Source organism: Ailuropoda melanoleuca, chromosome 8 (assembly GCF_002007445.2).
Source record: "Ailuropoda melanoleuca isolate Jingjing chromosome 8, ASM200744v2, whole genome shotgun sequence".
In the NCBI taxonomy this organism is placed as follows: domain Eukaryota; kingdom Metazoa; phylum Chordata; class Mammalia; order Carnivora; family Ursidae; genus Ailuropoda; species Ailuropoda melanoleuca.
The window spans coordinates 5,601,468-5,622,941 of NC_048225.1; the positions used below are offsets into that span (position 1 = coordinate 5,601,468).

The 21,474-nt window shown below is 40.7% G+C and overlaps 1 protein-coding gene across 2 annotated transcripts in view; it reads right to left on the reverse strand.

The window, feature by feature from the left end:
- Positions 1-1,425: 1,425 nt before the first annotated feature.
- Positions 1,426-21,474, reverse strand: part of POGLUT3 (protein O-glucosyltransferase 3) — a 20,409-nt gene continuing 360 nt past the window's right edge. Inside the window, exons 2-8 of one of the 2 annotated variants that reach the window (XM_034665706.1) lie at positions 15,101-15,298; positions 12,415-12,701; positions 9,168-9,384; positions 7,295-7,491; positions 5,517-5,711; positions 4,119-4,223; positions 1,426-2,702 (exon numbers count right to left, since the gene is read on the reverse strand). In XM_034665706.1, coding sequence (XP_034521597.1) covers positions 2,577-2,702; positions 4,119-4,223; positions 5,517-5,711; positions 7,295-7,491; positions 9,168-9,384; positions 12,415-12,701; positions 15,101-15,197 — 1,224 coding nt within the window. In that variant the 5' untranslated portion in view covers positions 15,198-15,298 and the 3' untranslated portion in view covers positions 1,426-2,576. Of the gene's footprint in view, positions 2,703-4,118; positions 4,224-5,516; positions 5,712-7,294; positions 7,492-9,167; positions 9,385-12,376; positions 12,702-15,100; positions 15,299-21,474 lie in introns of those variants that run through there. The other variant, XM_034665708.1, reaches the window with a different exon arrangement.

Here is a 21,474-nt window from a genome sequence, read left to right on the forward strand (position 1 = left end):
AAAAATTCCCTTCTATCTCCTCCTCAGATGTTGGTAAATCCTTCCAAACTTTCACAATGTGAAAGTTTGCACAAATGTATTTTTGTTTTTTACATTCATGGTTTCACATTATACATGTTGTTTTGTAACTTATGAATACTGTAATGGAAATCTTTCATGATAGTATATTTATTTTTTTTTTAATTTTTTTTAAAGATTTTATTTATTTATCTGACAGAGATAGAGACAGCCAGCGAGAGAGGGAACACAAGCAGGGGGAGTGGGAGAGGAAGAAGCAGGCTCATAGCAGAGGAGCCTGATGTGGGGCTCGATCCCATAATGCAGGGATCACGCCCTGAGCCGAAGGCAGACGCCTAACCGCTGTACCACCCAGGCTCCCCATGATAGTATATTTAGAGCTACTTTTTAAAAATAGTGTATTACATTCCTTTACATATCAATAACTATTTAGCCAGTTTCCTCATGAAAGCTGTTCAAGGTGCTTCCAACATTTTACTAGTAAAAACAATGCTGCAACAAACATGCTGACAGCTTATTTAGATAAATGCACCTGCATCTCCTTACACCCCTCTCTTCCTTTTAAAAATCAGATTTTTAAAGGAAAACTGAAGTATTAAAAATGACTAATGGAATTTGTAGATATTGTGTGAATTTGAAGGAAAAAAATCGGAGTTTTAGTAAAACAATTTTATTAAGCTATATTCGTGTCAACAAACCAGAAACCCATGTAAAACTAACTCTTTTTAAAGACTATGACTGAGCTGGGCAGATGGAAAATTATCTAGATGGACTGCTCACTTCCTATGGAATTTTTTGAGGGCTCCACTTAGTTTCTTAAACACATCCTTCCTGTTCCACGCCCAGAAGCTGCATGGTGTATCTCAGTTCACTTTTAACTATCAGGCTTGTTTGGCAGCAGGTGATAGACATTTTAAAAATTTAAGATGTTTCTAACAAGATGTCATCAGCCACAAGGAAGGACCTGGGGCTGGTGGGCAGGGTGGTGTGAAGGAGGGCAAATTTTCTTTCAATAATCTCAGCTCTGACAAGCCCCAAACTCCATGTACAATATATGCGGGACATGGATTCATTAGCATATGGTCCTACTACAGCTGCCCTTTATTTTATACTTGTGACCTTGTACTTTTGAACAATTGGTGGGTACTGGTTTTCCTTGGATATTTGGCTTTGAGGACACTGTTCCTAAATGTGGTTTTGCTCTTGTCTAGTTACACAATTCTGTGTTCTTCTTGACCTTCATAAAAGGATATGACTACTTTAAAGTGGTTACATTGTTTTTCAGATTAAGTAAATATTTCAATTAGGGGAGTAAATATTTTTTTTAAAGATTTTATTTATTATTTATTTGACAGAGAGACAGCCAGCGAGAGAGGGAACACAAGCAGGGGGAGTGGGAGAGGAAGAAGCAGGCTCCCAGTGGAGGAGCCTGATGCGGGGCTCGATCCCAGAATGCTGGGATCATGCCCTGAGCCGAAGGCAGACGCCTAACGACTGAGCCACCCAGGCGCCCCTAGGAAGTAAATATTTTTAGACTGGGAGTGTAGCTAGCTCTTGCTCTGGAAGTGTGTTCTTTAGTGGAGTGAATCTTGCATTGGTGGTTTTACAAGGAGTATGTAATGAATTTCTGGGGTATAAGTCTTAAGTCCTGACCCTGTCCAAAAAGGCAAAGGAAATTTCCAAAGTTTTTCTTGCAGCAATGCAATGACACAGAGGAGGAGTGCAGTCAAGATGCCTGCCTTTCTTATCAGCTTATTGGTGAATTCCCAAGGTACCAGGCTTACTGCTGCTTCTGGCAGATGTTTTCAAGTATCCCTTTTAAAGATTCAAAAAGTAGTAGGGATCCCCACCTGACTGTAGTTATCATCTATCTATTGAATATATAGATAATGAGTGGTACCCACAGAATGTTCTCATCTACTCATAATTGCATTGTCCTTGACAGGTGTAACACCCAGACAGATTGGAAATTACTAGTTTGTGGCATAATTTCTCTTTAATTTTGTCTCAGGCCTTGGTAAAACTTAGTTAAAAAGATATGAGTGAGCTTTAAAAAACGTGGCCTCCATAGTCTCCAAGCTACCTTTCACAAGGAAGCCACCCTCTTCTTCCTTAATTATTCTTATCAGGCCTTCCAGGAGGAGGCTTGCTATTACTGAATGTCCAAAGCAGCTTGTAGGAGGAGAAATTATGCAACAAGAGGGGAAGAACCCTGCACAAACATTTTTTCTTCATATTTGGAAGAGGGAGAGGGAAAGTGAATAAGGGAGAGAAACAAACTAAGAAATATGGTGTAAATCATTTCATAGAGAGTGATTTCTACTTTGGCGAGCCTCTCTGTCTGCTATGACCCACAAGTTTTCTGTTTAGAGAAACTGCGATGTTGATGATAGCAGTTTTACACAAAAGAAAATAACATTCAAAGAGACCTGTAGTACTTGCTGTCTCAGCCCATCCACGTGAGTCTCCTCGCCTGCGCTGGCCACAGCGCAGCCTGTATCTGAAGGCTTGCATTGACCGCGTCGCTGGCCTACGCAGGAGTGTCGAGGTGAGCTGACTTAAAGCTCTTCTCTGAAAGGTCTTCCCCGGAGGCACTGGCACAGGGACGTGTTATCATCTGGCTGAGGAACGAGTTCCATCCCATCCCGTATTTCGGGTCTGCTGGACTGGCGCTCAGCATATTTCTGAAATGCGTGTTTGAAGGCAACTGAAAGATTAGTCAACACTTCATTCCACTGGATCGTCCCTACCCCACTCACGCCAATGTTTCTAGCTGCTGTGTATCGTGAGACTAAAACCAAAGGTCTGGTTTTTTCCAGTCCTGAAGTTGCATTTTAACTTCAAGGGTTATAGGCACTAAGCGCAATATTTCAAAATCTAACAAGGAACTGCAATCCACAATCCGATGGGTCTCTATTTGAAATAATGGCACCTCTTCACATTTACCCTCCACTTATTAAAGAATAATTACATTTGTTGAACATTGAAATCAACAAGCAGAGATGATAAGCATCTCAAAAGAAAGCTGGTGGTCCCACACACCCTTCTCTTTAGGCTCATAGTCACATGTTTTGTAAATGGTGACAGACCTGTGCAATGTCTCTCTACTTTAGCCACTGACTGAAATATTTCTCTAAATTAAGACTTTTGATTCAGAGGTTCTATATACATTTAGCTGTACATTCCTGATGCTGGGCCAAACCCAACAAAATACTGACATGAGTACAGGAACCCAATGAATATCTTAGTGGGAGAAACTCCTACTCATAGGTAAACTAGCAGAGGGTATACAAGTCATTCAAGGGAAAGCTGCTTTAAGTAAATGGTGATTTTTATCATTTACAAATGGTGTAATTTATCATTTTTATTTTTATATGAGAGGGTAATATCCACAGGCATCTGAAGAAATGTGCTTTTGTTCTGTCCAAAGACAAAAAAGTTTAGGTTAAAAACAAAAGCATTCTTTCTTTTTTTTTCTTCCTGGCTAGAATTTACTGTGTGAAACACAAGATAGTTACTCAAAGAACCAATCAATCTAATCAATTCTTAGATTCTCAGTAAACATCTGCACTTCAGTAATTAAGCCTAAGGTGTCGCAGCCATTATAAATATATTTCATTAGTTTGTTTTCTACAGCAAGCTAAATATTTGCTTCCCATCCTATACTGTGATGGCAAAAGCATGAATCTTAAGTAGTAAGAAGAACAAAGAGGCAGACCTTTTAGGCAGAGAGATGTTAATAATCTCCAGTCCAACCCCCTTATTTTCTAGATAAGGAAAGATGTTCTCTGAGGTTCAGAAAATACCTAAACCAGGAATTCCATAAAGCATTTAATAAGAGATAGCACTGCCGAGCTAGGAGGAGCTTTTCATCTATATTCGTAAGGGCTCTATGCATTGTTTTTCATAACAATGAGTGGAGACACAAATATGGAGACCACAGAAGGCCTTAGCACTGTTCCCATCCCTCTGTGGGCCGGTGCTAGGCTTTGCCAGAGTTCCACGGGCTAACACTCTGAACCGTTTCAGGAACTGAGGCACTGAGGCCCAGCGCGGCGTGTGAGGACGCCTGAGGTGGCAGGGAGGCCGGGGGGACTGACCTGCAGCACGCGGTAATAGTAGCAGTAAAGCCGGTGTGGTTGCAGCAGCTCCCGAGCTGCCAGCTGCCCTTCTTTTGCAATCTTCCTGGCTTCTTCATCATTTTCCTGAAAGAGTTAAACACACACACACACACACACACACACACACACACACACACTAAATGAAAAGTGCTCCTGTGACCCCCCCCAACGAAGGCTACTGGTGAGAATGAAGCAGGACAGAGGTTGGGTTGAATGTGACCAGCATGGGGATATAGGACACGAGGAAAATAACTTCGGAGCGAGGCTCTGAGGAATTGACAAGGTACGTTCCTAGCCCCCCATGTTACACAGAAGTGGTCACATATGTTTGGATCCGGGTCCACAGGCCCAGAAGTGCCCCCTCCATACGCACACCAGATATGCAGTCTCTCTTGGAACTACCCTAGTACTGTCCTGGCTACCCAAGAAATTTAGAACTCATCCCCTGTTCCCCCACCCTATAGCCTCTCTACTTGATATTAAAATACAATATGGAGTAGAAAAAATCCCTTTTCATGTTATAACGTCTCTTAAAAACTCCATCTTAATACGCAGTCTGAGCCCAAAAGTTGTCATAAAACGGTATCTAGGAAGGCCTATCTTACTGCTGTAATCAGAAATTCAATCATTAGTATCCACAGGCTGTTCCTTCAGTACCAGGAACAGTCACTGTTTCTAATTATACTTTTGGAAATAGCTAATATTCTACCGTGCTGCCCATAAGAAAAGCCACTGGCAAGCAATCCTCTTTACAAAGGGCCACAAAAATGATTCTGCCTGAGGCACACTGTTATTTGCATACCCAAATATTGCTTCTCAGAAACTTAGAAATAGAATGAAGTCTTATTATGGAAGGGTAAATTTTTATAGTTTCATAATAAACACAACAGCTTTTTAATACGTTTCCTTTAAAAAAAAATTCTTATTTTATGGGAAACCTATGATTCTTGAGATGTTCTATATAGCAGGCATTCACTGTGCCTTTTTCCTAAGTGGGGAAAAGGAAAGGGTACCCTAAGTGCCTTCAATGTCATCTTGTGCATAGAGCACTCTAGCCCTGGGATTTTCAATCTGTCATTTGCTTTTGGTGTGTTTTTGCTTGTGTGTATATGCATGAATAGTGACTCCTTCAGAAAAATCTATATTCTACATAACACTGGACTTCCCATCTCCTAAAAAATCCCCCCAAATGTTGATAAAGCATATTAAAATGACCCTGATGTTGATTCTTTAGATATTTCAAGGGAAAAATTTCAGAAAATAACATTTCTTTTGACTAAATTAATGTCAAGTTAAATTGCGTCATGATGGAACTCATGTAAATAACCCTGGTAAGTCTGTTATTGCCTCAAGAAATTAAAATCGCAGAAAACATACCTTGGCCCACTTAACTTTCTCTAGTAAATCACTAAGATTTCTTTTAATTGGAACATAATGTTTCCAAGGTTTTAGTGCCATATAGAAATGTTCATAATATGTTGACTCCTGCTTCAAAACCAAACTGTCGCCCAGCATAAGGTATGGATATCTATAAGCAGCCACGGTCCCGTCCACATTCACTTGATACTTGTACTGAAAGATTAAAACAAATATAAAGAAAAAACTTAACAGCCATTTGCTTTGCTTCTGTTTGTCACCAACGCTGTCATACTAAATATAAAGGAATTATTTTACACGTTCCAACTTCAGTGTTTAAAAGTTTTATATGTTATTTTGTAGCTTACATTTTCTCTTTGTATTGAAATCATAAACAGCCTTGAGCAGGTCGATTTTAAGAAATACAATGCATTTAAGGATAAGATGATCGATAATTGTAGGAAATAGGAATACCTATTTCTTTTTTTTTTTTTAAAGATTTTATTTATTTATTCGACAGAGACAGAGACAGCCAGCGAGAGAGGGAACACAAGCAAAGGGAGTGGGAGAGGAAGAAGCAGGCTCATAGCGGAGGAGCCTGATGTGGGGCTCGATCCCAGAACGCTGGGATCACGCCCTGAGCCGAAGGCAGACACTTAACCGCTGTGCCACCCAGGCGCCCCAGGAATACCTATTTCAACTCTATGTAATGGATTCATATTTCTGTGACCTGGTAGGAACATGTTTCAAAAGTTGTATGTTTATTCAAGCTGACTGCTGGTAACAATTTATACCTTCATGCATACATTATTTCATTTGTACCTTCTTCCCACATAACTATGAAAAAGGAAAGCGTTATCTCCAGTGTTCAGTTCTAGAGTTGAGGAGAAGTTTAGGGGACTAGTGTGATGCTAGCAACACAAGATGTACCCTGTTTACCTACTTGCTGGATTAATAAACCTTGCTTTACACTTTAAAATCACTTTTCATGGGAATTAAACCTCACTCAATCATAGTAATGTGAAGCAAGTATTACCGTTAGCTCTTTCCTTTTTTTTTTCTCTTTTTGCAAATGAGAAAGTTGGCGTTCAGATAAATTTATAAACCTCTATTCTCTGAGTTCAAATCCAATGTTCTTTTCATTATAACACATTGAAACGAAGAGGCTATACTCACGGATTTAGACATTAATATTTTTCTAAGTAACTGGTACCAAAGAGTTTTCTAGCTAGTCAGATTTTTGTCACATGGTTCACAATGCTATCTTTGAGCCTCAGGACAATGCTCTGAAGGAGCAAGGCAGACATCTCGCGTGTTTACGGACACGAAGAGATGAAGGTCCCACAGTTAGTGGCAGAGGCAGGACCACAGGTGGAACGTGAACCCCAATTCCAGCTCCTATTGTACTTCTGTGGGATTTATACTCTTTCTGTTTACAAAAGGCCTTTAAGATCACTTTATGTAAAAGATATATACATATATTCCCAATTTATGAAAACAAATATAAAAAACAGAAAAACAGATAAATAAATGCACCAAAACCCCCAAGTTAATCCCTACACTCTATTTTGAGTATTAAATACAGTTCTGGCCTTTTGGTAGACAAAATTAACAAAAACAAAAACAAAAAAACAAAAAGAAAATCACAATGAGTTTTGTAATTCCCTATGCTTGGAAGGGAGAAAGTAAGAAAGCATGTGCCAGCTCACAAGACTGGAGAAATTTGCCCACCAAATGATTTGGTAGATGTAACACAAGTTTACCACTTCAGATCCATACAGGAAGACAAAAATGCATACCTTAAAGAAATCAAAGAAACCTATCAATTTAGCTTTTCCAAGCTCCTTTTCTTTCTCTTGGAAAAAGAAATATCCTGTAATTCCTGCATCTAAGAGCTCTGGATTTTCCTTGGACAACTGTACCAACTGGAGCCTCTCTTCTCGGCTGTCTCTACCTCTGAAGAAAGCTTTCTCTGTTTTATTGATCCAGGAAGGCCCTAGAAGTTTGAAGCCATAAAAAAAAATGATTATGAATTTGACATTTATAAAAATGGTAAGCGTAATCATCTGTAATCTACCATTGTCATTTAAGATATTAATGCTCTTTGATCATCAATTCATCTTCTAAAATAAGGGGCTCTTTACCAAAAATATGGGATCAAGTATCTTGCTGAGATACTTTCCAGTTTAGACTTTTAAAAACAGTCCTTTTATTTACTGTACCACATAAAAGAACGTTCTAATTTCATCTATTTTTCCTTTTTTTTAAAAAAAAATTTTTATTTATTTGAATGATAGAGGGAGAGAGCAAGAGGGGGAGAGGGGCGGAGGGAGAAGCAGACTCCCCACTGAGTGGAAAGCCTGATGTGGGCTTGATCCCAGAACCCTGAGATCATGAGCTAAGACAAAGACAGATGCTTAACCGACTGAACCAGGCAGGGATCCCTAATTTCACCTACTTTTCTACGTATTGAGCTCATTCAAATATTGGACTGTCTGTTGTAAGACATTAGGAGATATCCAAAATAACACTGGATCAAGTTCAAACCAAAGACATTCATTGACTTGGCCCACTCACAAGGCACTAGCTTCTTTCATGCTTTCTGCTTCACGATAAAAAACGAGCTAGGCTATTGTTCTTAGATTGGGTGAAGAGAACAAAGTAACATACACCTTTAATCTCCAGGTTGTTCAGAAGTTTAAGCATATCACTTTTGAATACAGGGAAGACTTTGTCTAATATGCTGTGACATTAAAAAAAAATATATATATATATACGTATCACAATTATGTGTGTGTGTGTGTGTGTGAGAGAGAGAGAGAGAGAGAGAGAGAATGAGAGAGAGAGAGAGAATATTTTTCCTGGGAGGGAAGTGTTCTAGAAGAATTAATTTAAATCTACTTCTCTTATTCTAAAGAGAGGTCATTAGCTAACACCTGTTATTATTTCAAGGTATAAATCATACAATACAGAAACTGGAGGGGACTCTCTCTAATATTTTAACACACTTCTCAGGAATTCACTGTTCCTAAATAAAAAGTTGGTTTTCATTTCATGTTGTCTTTAGGCAGTTTGCAAAGAGTCTCTGGTTGCGTCTACTAAACAAGTCTGCCAAATCGCAATAAACAGGAACAGAGATTGTAAAGACAGGCAGGGTTTATTCTATTCAGGGAATTTGGTTTAATACGAGAGTGTGTTGTGCTGTAAGTGTAAGGCCATCAAATGGGGGGAGAAGGAATTCAGATTTTGAAGGATCAAGCAAAGCAGAAAGAGGAAAGGGGAAAATTCCTTACTAAATGTTAGAGGCAGTAATACCCAAATTATACTGCTACCATAATTCTCTCACATCTGCATATCATTTTATATTTTTCAAAATGCTCTCTTCACCCAGCAATACAAGAGCATTGGAGTCAGCATTAAATGACAATTTTACCAAGTATATATTTTCAAATGGTATTTACAAATGACCAACTCAAAGAAGACTCAGTTACAGTAGGTTTGGACATTACTAGCCCAACCCACATATCTGATTTTTGGATTAGAAGAATTCTACACTGCTCTTTCTTTTTGGTTAGGAAATAAGAACAATGGTTATTTAAATATATACCTTTATTCTGACTTAATATCCCCCTTTTACCTCTGTTTTTTCTTCAAGAATAAACTTTAATTTACCTGTATTTCCCTGAATAGAGAGGAGATCATTGGTGACACCCCTCATCGCTTCGAGTGTGGAGTGGGTGATGTCATACGTTGGAAGGATGACATCCCGTGAATCCAGGGAGCCGCACCATGAAATGATAGGTAAAGGGCCAGGGGTTTCGTTGACTTTTCGATGCTCCAGAGGCCAATCTCCAAGATTAATATAAAATTCCATATCGGGGAGAAGGACCTAAATAAACAAAAGAAACATCAGTGCTGGGAAGACCTCAGTTTTAGGTACTAAATGCTTCCGCCCTTTGGCTTCTTATAATATGCCTGATAAAAGTGAACATTTGAAAACAGCAGAAGAGAGAAGAATGACTCTCAGACATCAGCAGTATCAGAAAATCAAGGGTGAGGATGGTACATGGCAAATTCACTTCACCAGGAGTAAGCTCCCTCTGTTCGGAGTGGCATTCTAAATTCCTTAGTGCTGGGGGGCCCAGCTGGCTCCACTGGTGGAGCATCTGACTCTTGATCTTTGGGTTGTGAGTTCGAGCGCCATGCTGGGCACAGAGTTTACTTGATAAAAAAAAATTTAAAAATTATCAACATTGCTTAGTATTACAGAAGTGGACATGGAAAGGTATGAGTAAGTGGCTTCGAGAACTCTTTCTGCCAGCTGCCTACCTGAGAACCGACAGGGTTAGACCCAAGCCCTTATTTTCCTTCACTATCAAACCTCCACATCACGTCTACCTTTACTTCTGGACTCTGCCATTCCATGTCCTTCTCCACGGCCAGTGCCTTACTTGAAGCCTTCTCATCTCTCACCTCGATTGTTGCAGTAGCTTGCTCCCTAGGTGTTCCGGTACTAGGCTCTCCCCAAGCTGATCTGCTCTCACCTTGCTGCCCAAATTCCTAAACCTCAAATTAACGTTACCACCAAGGTCAACAGAACCTAAAGGCTACAGGACAAGGTCTAAACTCTCTGGCCAGAAAGCAAGGCCCTGTTATCTTGCTCCGCCTGAGCGTGGGACAGTAAATTTTCCGGCTACTCTCTGAAAATGCCACCCACTCTCATATGTCATTCCCCTCTCACTTGGAATATTCTTCTCCTACTTATTCACTTGGCAGTCTCCTTTCTCGTCCTTCAAACCCAGACCAAATGTCACCTCCTTGATGGCTCGCCCTCCTCAAGCAGATTCACCTTTCTTACAAGCCTGTCACGCTGAAGTGCCACTATTTGTATTCACATCCTACTCCAACTTCCAAATAACAAAAACAAGTCCCCCTAGAGTAGGCCACTCAAAGTCCAGAGATGAGTCTCATTTATCTTGGATTTCTTCCCAGCCACTGAGCAAAGAACCTAGAACAAGAGGGAAAGGCAGGGGATGTGACGATTCGCCCTCTCGCTTCCCCGCTCTCGCTGATCCGCTCATTAATAAACTCCACACCAGTAGGAACTCCTACTATAAGACAGGGTTTCTCAGGCTCGGCAGAACTGACGTTGGGTCTGGGTCATTTTTGTCACGGGGCCGTTCTGTGCACCACAGGGTGTTTACTAGCGTCTACGGCCCCACAGACCAGGCGCTAGTAGCAACCCCCAGCTGTGACAACCAAACTGTCTCTGGACATTGCCAAACATCTTCTAAGTGACAAATTCGTCACTAGTAAAAACACAGAGGCAGCATCGTGAATACAAGGTAGGAATACAGGGCAGGAGACCAGGAAGAAAGCACCTCCTTTATGATCAAGTACCTCTAATATACTCATACAGTGGGCTAGTGGGAACAGGGCGGGGGGTGGTGGCTGCTATTTAAAATAAGAATTAAGTAATAACAACAACAACAACAATACATAGGAATTGATTGCAGCCCCGCATTCAGCACACTTGGGAGATTGTATGCCTCATATCTCCCAAGTTGGCTTTTGGTTTAGAAAACTACCTCGACAGTCTGTCTGGGTGGGAAAGGCAGAAAATACCCATCCTCACTCTTCACTCTGCATGGTTAGGAAGGAGGAAGAACAAAAGGCAATTTGAGCGGCTCTGCTAAAGAGTGCAGGAAATGTGGAAAGAAGGGTTGAGTAGAGGGGAGGGGGTGGGGGGAACTGAAGAGTCTTCTGAGAGATAGAGGCCCAGCTATATACACTAAGAAGCCAAGACCTGAAGATCAATGACAGGCAGTGAGAAATCCCAGAGGCAAGGATGACCGAGTCTGACTAATAGAGGGATGTCTATTTTTAAATGTTAGGGTTTTTGTTTGGCTGGTTTTTACTACGCACTGGTACAAAATAACCTCTTTGTTACTAGAACCTTCAACAAAATGTGCCATGCATGCTATCTTTTAGAGGCATTTAGGGTAAAACAAGGAAAAAGTGGCTGACGTTTAAGTCATTTTGAGGTGATAAGAACAAAACAGCCGCAGAAACTGGTATCTGAATGGGAAGAGTGTTCACCACAACGGAGAACTTCAAGAAGTGACCTTGAGTGCACCTGGGTGGCTCAGTTGGTTAAGCGTCCGACTCTTGATTTCTGCTCAGATTGTGACCTCAACGTTGTGAGTTTGAGCCTTGCCTCGGGATCCATGCTCAGTGGAGAGCCTGCTTGAGGACTCTCTCTCTCTCCCTCCCAGCCCTGCTCTGTCTCTCTCTCTCTCTCCCAAATAAATAAATAAATCTTAAGAAAAAAAGTGACATGTCTGGGAGTCCATAGAAACATTGAGAGTGCTCTGTAGGACCTACTTGCCTGAGATGGGGGCTCAAGCCACTTCATTTACAGGAAAGAAAGATCCACAAGGGGGGAGAATTTATGACCACTCAGGTGGTGGACATCTTAGATGCAAATTTCCAAGCTTGGAATCCATTTCCATCCTTTGCCATTGTTGTTCTAAGCATCTCAAAGTTACAACGAAATAAGTAAACTCCAGTTGACCCTTGAACAATGCAGGGGGTAGAGGTGCCAATGCCTGCAGTCTAAAATTTGTGTATAAATCTTGACTCCCCCAAAACCTAACAACTAGTAGCCTACTATTGACTAGAAGCCTTACCAATAACATAACAGTTGATTAACACATCTTTTGTACGTTATGCGTATTATATACTGTGTTCTTACAATAAAGTCACCTAGAGAAAAGAAACTGTTAATTAAGAAAATCATAAGGAAGAGAAATACTATTGATATACTGTCATGTCTTTATAAAAAAAATGTCCATGTATAAGTGCACTCATGCAATTCAAACCTGTATTGTTTTCGGAACCAATGAATTCATCCTTGTACCTTTCTTGCCAGTGACAGCAAAATCTCGTCCGAGAACATTTTGAAGTCCGTGTATTTCCCTAAAGATCTTCGGTAGATGCGGTTATTGAGAATCGTGTAGTGAACAATGGCACCCCTCTCATCCCCAAACCTTTTTGGAACTTCGTTTAGCATCTGTTGGAGATTGATGCTGGGGAAGGAAGCGAAATCCTTTGCTATCTGTGGTTCCTCGGTTGGACAAGAAAGAGTTTTCTGCCAGGCCTGAGGATCCTCTTCCGGACACTCACAGTACTCATGGTACACTGGTCCTGGGGAGACAAAACATGTGTGATGCCACGCTCCATTAACAAACACCTCCACACAGTGGCTTGTTTCTGCCCCTGATAGGAACATAAGATGACTTCTTGATGAATTCTAAGATTCTCCAGAGAGGGATAATCTGCCCTAAACAAACCAGTGGTGAAAGGACTTGTGTCAGAGTCCTATGCTTCTAGTTTCATCCCCCTTTCATCATCCCTCTAGAGCACCTAGGGTAGCATATGCTCTCTTCCCATATAACCCACTCTCGACCAATGAGCTCATAAATGCAGTGGGTCATAAATGCCTGATGAACATAAAACACCTTACGTTTTAACAAGGAAAAAGAAAATGTTATTACTTTTCAGGCATTATTATATAGTANGAAAGTTTTTTTTTTTTTTTTTTTTTTTTTTTTTTTTTTTTTTTTTTTTTTGGTACAAGATGGAGGTCTCTTCCCCTGAATCTCTAAAATCACCTTCATCGGCACATCTCAAAAAAGAGATACACAACCCAGGGGTATCTGGCAGTGTAATTTTAAAGAACCCAGCCGTAAGTACAAAACTCCTCTGAAGACTTATTTTAGAAGGAATTTATACCAATTTAATATCTTACTTCAGAATAGATTTAACTTAATGTGAAAATATAAAAATTAACATAATTTTATAAATATGAAAACTTAAAAAATTATGTTTCTTGAGGATTTCTAGTTCAGACCAAGAAGAGTTATATGGACCAATTGACCCTTCTACCTGAAACTACCAAAAAAAGAGACAAAATATATGAAACAGTTTTTGAGACACCAGACATGAGGCAGTGAAGGACAGTAAGTCTGAGAGATGGAAAATAGATGAGGTGAGCCCTACAGTTCATAAACTTACTGCCTAACGGAGGTTCCAGGTTATGGAAACCGGGGGGAAAATGCAGGCAGAGCCCAGCAGTCTCACTGAGTTGAGGGGACAGAGCTGAGTGTCCAGGGAGAACAAGGCAGCTAGCATTTGCAGGACACATTCCCTGAAAGGAGAGAACTACACAGACAGAAAACTCCAGAGATCTGCAAAAGATTCCCTCTCAAGTATTTAGGGTTCCTGAAGAGTGTATATGAGTGAGGAAACTATCCAAGGCAGGGAAAAAACCATCCAGAATGATTGGAATGACTACCAACTGGTCATTCAGGGTTGGGAACAGTACCTGTTTACACCAGGCTGACTGGGAAACATCCTAATTCCTGGGGCTTAGGGTAGAGTCGGCAGAGAGGTATTGCCTGAGTGGTGGGGCATAATTAACCCCAGACTAAACATGGTTCTGGTCTTGCCTAATGAACTGTAAAAGCAAAGTTTGAAAGGTTCAAATTATTTCCAAGTAACTTCACTACATTACAGAAAAAAAGCTCAAGAAGATGAGAAAGCGCCAAGAGATTAAAAACACACTGGATACAGTCAGTGACAACTTGGACATCGCGGAAGGAAAGACGGGGAACTTAATGATGTAGCAACAGAAAGCATACAAAATGAAATGCAGGGGAAAAAAAAGAATTTTAAAAATGAAAAGAGCATCATTGAGCCGTGGGATAATTTCAAGCCTAATACAGGGGTAACTGGCATTGTGGGAGGAACTCTGGAATAGAACAGAAAGAAATATTGAAGAAATAATGGCCAAAATTTTTCTGGATTTAATGAAAACTATAATCCCAAAGATCTAAGACGCTCCACAAACCCAAGCACATGAAACATGAAGAAAACTACACCAAAGCACATAATGATCAAATTGTTCAAACTGACTTAGAGAGAAAACCTTCAGCAGTGCAGAGGCACAAAGCTATGGAAGTCAGCAGACACACTGCTGGCAACAACGCAAGTGGGAGAACAGTGCAGGAACATCTTCGCAGTCCTGAAAGGAGACAAAGCCAACCCTGTTAATCTACAATTCCATACTTAGTAAAAATGTCTTTCAAAAGCTGGGAGAACTCACCGGCATTCTCACACTAAAAGAAATGATAACGGGGATCCTTTAGCAGAAGGCACATGGTACTAGATGGAAATATAGATCTATATTAAAGAATGAAGAGTGCCAAAAATGTTAACCACCTGGGTAAATACACAAGAGTTTCTTGCTTATCATTCAAATTTCTTTACTTAGTTTTCTTTCCTGCAAAATTCCAAGTTAAACTGAGCTCCAGGAGGGGTGCCTGGCTGGCTTCGTCAGTAGAGCATGAGACTCTTGACCTTGGGGTAGCAAGTTCGGGCCCTGCGTTAGGTGCAGATTACTTACAGTTGAGCTCCAGGAGGTACACATACCACATTCACTCTGTTGTACACGACTTCAAGGTCATCATAACCCACCTTGAAAGGCATGGGGTCTACACATATATTATAAGGCTGGCTCTGGATTGTGTAATATAATCACTTACCTTTCAAAATATAAGGAGACTGAGCCACATGTTCATCACCATAAAGGACCTCTATCTTCAGCCCTTCGCTGACAGTGTCATATACCCTATACCGCATCAAAAACGTCCCATCATTCCTGTCCAAAGGTTTGGGGACGTGGATCCGGACTAACTCTTTAGGTGAAAGAGATTTGATTACTACTTTGAATAGTGATTGACCTGAAAGAAAAAAAAAAAAAATATATATATATATAACTACTATTTCATGGTTATTTTGTCTTGCCAATTATTGGATAGGTGTCTCTACACCAAAATTACTTTTTTCTATACCATCAAACTAATAACAACAAATAATAACAAAATAATTTTAGGACCAGGAACCATGTCTGGGTTGCATCTTGAAACCAAAGATCTGAGTCAACATTTGATTCGTTAGTCATTCAATAAAGATTTAGTGAATGAATGAAATCAGTTCATTAAAAACGGAAGGAACTTTTTGCCTCTTTGCTCTTTTCTCCTTAGGGTAGGTTTAAAGCAGCCCAGGTAGTTAAAAATCCAAAAACTCATAATGACAGACCTCCAAGACAATCTCACTTTCTCCTGTAAAATATAGACCAGCTTTCTTTGTAAGCCATTTTAATACCTAATAACCCTCATTTCTGAGGAAATTTCCCTTCTGTTAACCCAAATTTCCAGTTATACTTCTAAGCCTATTTCCCTAAATGGAGAGAGATTATAGCTAGTTACTAGACTCTGTGCACAGATATCAGACACACACACACACACAAGTTCACACCACTTTGTTGTGTTGTGTATAAACTAGAGTTTACTTCTCTAAGCTTGTTTCCTCGGGTTGAATTGAAAGTTATACTAGGATGATCTAACATTGTTTTCAACTCCAAAATTTTGTGTGTTTTCTGGAGATGCCAGGGTAGACAATACCGGCTTAGTAAATTTTCCCTTCTCTTTTTGTAGTATATGAGCTGATTTAGGCTTTGAAACAATACCGGTGTGACTAATATCACTGTGATCCAGGAATAAATGTTGTGATATCTTTCTTCCCAGAGTCTAGTGGAGGTGTCTACACTCAGCGCAGATCTGATCCTCAGGAGCTTTGAGAATAAAGATCAATTAATGTCCTAACCACAGCTAATCACTATATCAAAGGCAAATTTTTTTAAAAGTGGTGAATCCTCTGAAATTCACTGTCCTGGCAAAAAAAAAAAATAGTGATGAAAGTAGTCTCACATCTATCATATTACCAAATGAAGCATATCTAAAATATATTTTTTGAAATTACTGAAAAAAGTTTCTTTTTCCTATTCTTAGTTTCTAAATCTTGTGAGTGAAGTTTCTACTTTCTTTTGATCTTCAAGGGTTTTATTTTTTTCTTGTGGGTCAGGAGAGGTGTTCCTTGGTCTTTTCAATTTTGTAATGAAATACAGTGCCTGACAACTTGCTATTAAATAATACATTTTGGCATCCTTCAAACAAGTGTGATAAAATTATGAAAGAAATCTGCTAAACTAAATGAATTATAATGAATTATAACATAGGGGATATTGTAAGAAAAAAAGGTAATAATTTAATGTGAAATTGTTTAAAATGCTCGCCATTTACCTGAAATGCTTAGATGAAATACACTGGTTATTGCTTTGTGTTATTTCTCACTTGATTTTAGAAAGACAGCGTGCTGTGGCAGACTGAAAATCAGGCAGGCAGAGCCTGGGGACTGGGAAGCAATGTCTATAATTTTCTCCCCAAAGAGGAAGCAGTAGAGAAAAGTTTAGTGTCTGGTCAAACAGTCCAGTTCTCCATAAGCTTATGATGGTAAATAAACACAAGAGATATAAGACAAACATATTAATGTGTGATCGTTGTGGAAAGAAATGGATTTACAGAAAAAACTAGCTCCAAAATACTTCGTTATTTCTAAATTCAAAGTACTGGAGTAGATCTGTATTGTCTCTCCTAGTTATAGAAGTTTTTCATCTCTGAAATGGCATTTAAGAGCTACATTTCAAAATAAATGTACAAAACTAAAATACAGCTATTGGAAATACATATTTTAAATGTTCAGTTATTTTTATAATAATCTTTCATGCCTGTGCCATTGTTGGCATGAAATTGTTAGAATCAACACAAAATAACGATGGTCAGGACTGACAAAGAAGCAATTTTAACCTCATAAAAGAGAAAAAGAGAAGAGTGCAATTTGAAATTGCTTCAAATGGAAGGAATGTGAATTCTCATATGCCCCAAGGGCTAACATAATGGAACAGACTTGAAGCTCAGCTTGAATTTTTCTACTTTATCAATTCAAACTTCTTTAAGAGAGATAGTTAACAGAATGAGCGTGCAGCGACAAGGTAGATCAAGGAGGTTAGCAGTATCAAAGTCTTGCATCATTAGAATCAGAACTTTTGAAGACTTGATTTGGAAAGGCATCAAAAGCATCTTAAAAAAAAAATCACTTCCTTACCACTTATTATGTGCCAGTCCCTGAGCCTGGGATTTTCATTTGCATTTTCTACCTTATTTATTTCCTACAAGAATTTGTAACGTAGGCATTGTCACCCCCATTTTACAGATTGGGAAACCAAAGCTCCAAGAAGTGAAGTAACTTGTTCAAGATCACCTACATATGAGTAGCAGAGCCAATATTTGAATACAGCTTGAATCCTTCCTTCAAAGCCCATCCTGCATCCACCTTGTCGCGCTGTGTCACGTTAGCGAATTGGTTTGCATAACTCAGAGTTGGAGGGCTAACTTCTGGCACCCTTGGTCCAATAGAGTTACTGCGTTCCCTGTTGCTTAGGAAGATGATTAAGGCTCTGCAACTGTAACAAGCGTCAACCCCACATGGCCAAGGGAACAGAGTCCCAGAAGGCCAAGCTGTTTCACCTTGAGGCTACACGTAACTTTCCAAAAATGCCTCGCTGCCCGCTGACCACAGATGGATGCTCTCCAGGAACTTACTGAAAACTGATGCATGACAATCAGATTGCAGGAGATTTAATGAAACGGAAAGAGGATGAGTGTCTACTCTTGCTCTGACAGTGAATGGGTGTGGGGCCACAGGCAAAACATTCTAGCTTTACTGAGCCTCAGTGTCCTAGGTGTAAAGTGAAGAGAATGATATCCAGCCTTCTTACTTCACAAGACGATTAAGGACGACAAATGAAACAGTTTAAAACACTAAAGTGCTACACAAGCAGGAGGTATGATTACTTTACAAAGGTATCACTACCGATGAAGGTAAAGGGGGACTGAGTAGAAAATGAGTATTTGTACCCAGCCATCCTGAGTCCAACCACCCTCCCTTCCACCCCTTCTTTTCTCTATGGTGTTTACAGACCATCTCTGCCTGGCATTATGTCACATGCTGGTAACATAACAATATCAACAGGTTTTGCCTACGTCCTTAATAGAAGGAGAAATACTCCATTTAGGTCAGAAGGGAGTAAAAACAAAGATAAAGATAGCCTCTTTCCCCTATATCCAAGGTTATAGACTGCCTAATTTCTGTCTTTGGACTCCAGCTTGAGATGCCCTGATTTAGAGCATTCAAGGTCACGTGTTTGTAACCCAGGTACTTGGAGATACGTAGCATAGTAATGATATTCAGATAAAGGTGACACTGTTAAATGGGAGTGATAATTATTAAGAGAATCTTGGTAAGTCGTGTAAGAAACTCTATGTCTTGAGGGAAAAAATGGCTTTTTTTTTCCATTTAGTTCTTGGAGAAGGAAAAATTTCAGGAATTGCAAGTGAATGATGGCGGCGGAAGGCGTAAAGAACCTGGTTGTGGGGCACCTGGGTGGCACAGTGGTTAAGCGTCTGCCTTCGGCTCAGGGCGTGATCCTGGCATTATGGGATCGAGCCCCATATCAGGCTCCTCCGCTATGAGCCTGCTTCTTCCTCTCCCACTCCCCCTGCTTGTGTTCCCTCTATCGCTGGCTGTCTCTATCTCTGTCGCATAAATAAATAAAATCTTTAAAAAAAAAAAAAAAGAACCTGGTTGTGTGAGCTTTTCAAAACTACAGGGCAGCCTTTTAATAGAAGCTAAAAATCAAGTGGCATGAGAGGAAATAAGGAGAATCTAAGGGTATGAAATTGAGGTTGTCTGAAAAGACTTGGTGAAAGTCTTTTGTTTTTTATGACTTTTTTTCCTGATCAGAAAAACATTAAGATTATTCTGTGGCAAAATTTTCTTGGGGAAAAAAGAACTGTGAAAAAAAAAAAATCCTTATTCTCGTGCTACAACTACTGAGAACACTAATGAATGAGGTATAGGTTCATCTATTTATTATAAAATTAAAATGAAACCATATAATTTCTCCCTGTTCAGTCCATCCATAACCTAGTATAAGCATTATTAAATATTTTTAAATATTATTTTAAAATTAAAACAAATTGTGGTTAAAACATATAACATAAAATTGATCATCTTAACCATTTTTAACTGTACAGCTCAGTAGTGTTAAGTTAATTCGCATTTTTGGGCAACAAATCTGTAAACCTTTTTCATTCTGCAAACCTGAAACTCTATACCTATTAACAACGTTCCATTTCCCTCCTGCATCGGCCCCTGGCAATCACCCTTCTACGTTCTGTTTCTATGAATTTAACTACTTTAGACTGCATATAAGTGGAATCTAAAATGTTAACTTTTAATGGGCTGTCAAATATGCCATCACATGAATGTACCACACTTTATTTAACAGCTACCTCAGAGTTGGCTAGTTAAGTTTGCTGCAATAAATAACTACAATGAGGCAAGAATTTCTTGCGTAGAAATCTTGACCACGATCTGATCATTTTCTCAGGTCAGATACCTAGAAATCAGATTACCAGAAATAAAGGGCACAGGCACTGTTTGCAAAGGGCATCTTTTTAAAAAAATCACATTTCCTAGCTGCTGAAACTTACTTTTTGTACATTAGGTTCGTAAATATTTAAGATTCTCGGTACATTTGGCAAACTGCTTTCCAGAAACATTTTAGCAATTTATGGTCCAACCAGCAGAGGACGAAGGTCATGGTCTGAGAGTATCTCCATGCCCTCTTGACAGCTTTGCATATCACCACTTAAAAAACCTTTGCCAATATTTTTTGATTAAAGAATGGAATTTTATTTGAATGTCTAGCTCTTCATTAATAGTAAGATTAGCAGCATGTCACTCTGGATCATGTAACTTTCTTTTTTTCCTGTATAATTTTTCCTTCGTTCTCCCTTTTCTTTCTAAAGCTTCCCCCTCCCTCATTATAACATTATAAAATGAATTTCAGGAAAGAAAGAAAACTGTAAAGGAGAAAATACGCCCCATAGTGAAAGACTTCGAATCTGGCTTTAAGGATTTCTTTTACTTTGGTCCTTAGGGCCATGGAAAGTCTTTCTAGAACTAAAAAAAAAAAAAAAAAATGTTTAGTCATAGTTTCCCGCGGGCAGTGCAAAAGGCGCTGGGGTATTCGGATTGTCTCTTTGCTGCTAAAACAGGGTGCCAGCTGGCTGGACATAAACGAGACAGAAAAAAGCAAATCCTGACTGGCAACAACTCGAACCTAGCAGGACAAGTTGCAAGAAGTTGCGAGGGCAAGACAGCGGGAGAACGTGGGAGAACGCCCGGACAGAAGGATTCAAGCACAAGACCCACCCTGGGGAGGGAGAGCAGCTGAGTTTCTGCGGAGTTTCACTAATTCTGCAGTCGGCCTCTGAGACCTAAGGGAACACAATCTAGCGCGCAAAAGCGCTTGCTCGGTGCCCCGGCTCCAGCACTGCCTGGGTGGAGGACTTGGCTGCTTCCAACCCACCAGGCCTCAACCGTGTCACCCGACGCGATTTCCGGGGCTTGATGACTCAAGGCGCGGAGGCGCGCCCTGCGTGCTGTAACAGCGCGGGAACACGGTCTCCGGCCCGTGAGTCACACAGCCCTCGTCAACACCCCGGGCGCCGTCCGCTCGCAACGCCGGCGCCCGCACCCGAAGCGCCGGAGGGCCCGCGGACCTCCTTCCTTCCTTCCTTCCCTTCCTTCCTTTCTTCCTTCCACAGACTTCTGCAGCGACGCCCTCCCCCCTCTGCGTCCCGGGAGGCGGGGGCAGGGGAGGTGGCCAGAGCCGAGGCAGGGCGACACTCGCCGGGAGAGGGGCGCCACGCAGGCGGCGGGCGGACTCCCGAGGGGCAGGGGCACGGGCGCGGCGAGGACGCGCGGCGGGGAGCCGGGCGCGCGGAGGCCGGCGGCTCAACGCTACCTGGGGGCGAGCGAGTGAAGTTTTGGCCCTCCGAGTTCACGGCCTGCAGGTAGAAATAGCGGACCGGCAGCACGACGCCCGCCCGCAGCCCGGGCCCCCACACCAGGCTCCGCGGCGCGCTCACCGGCGCCTCGGGGGCCCCGA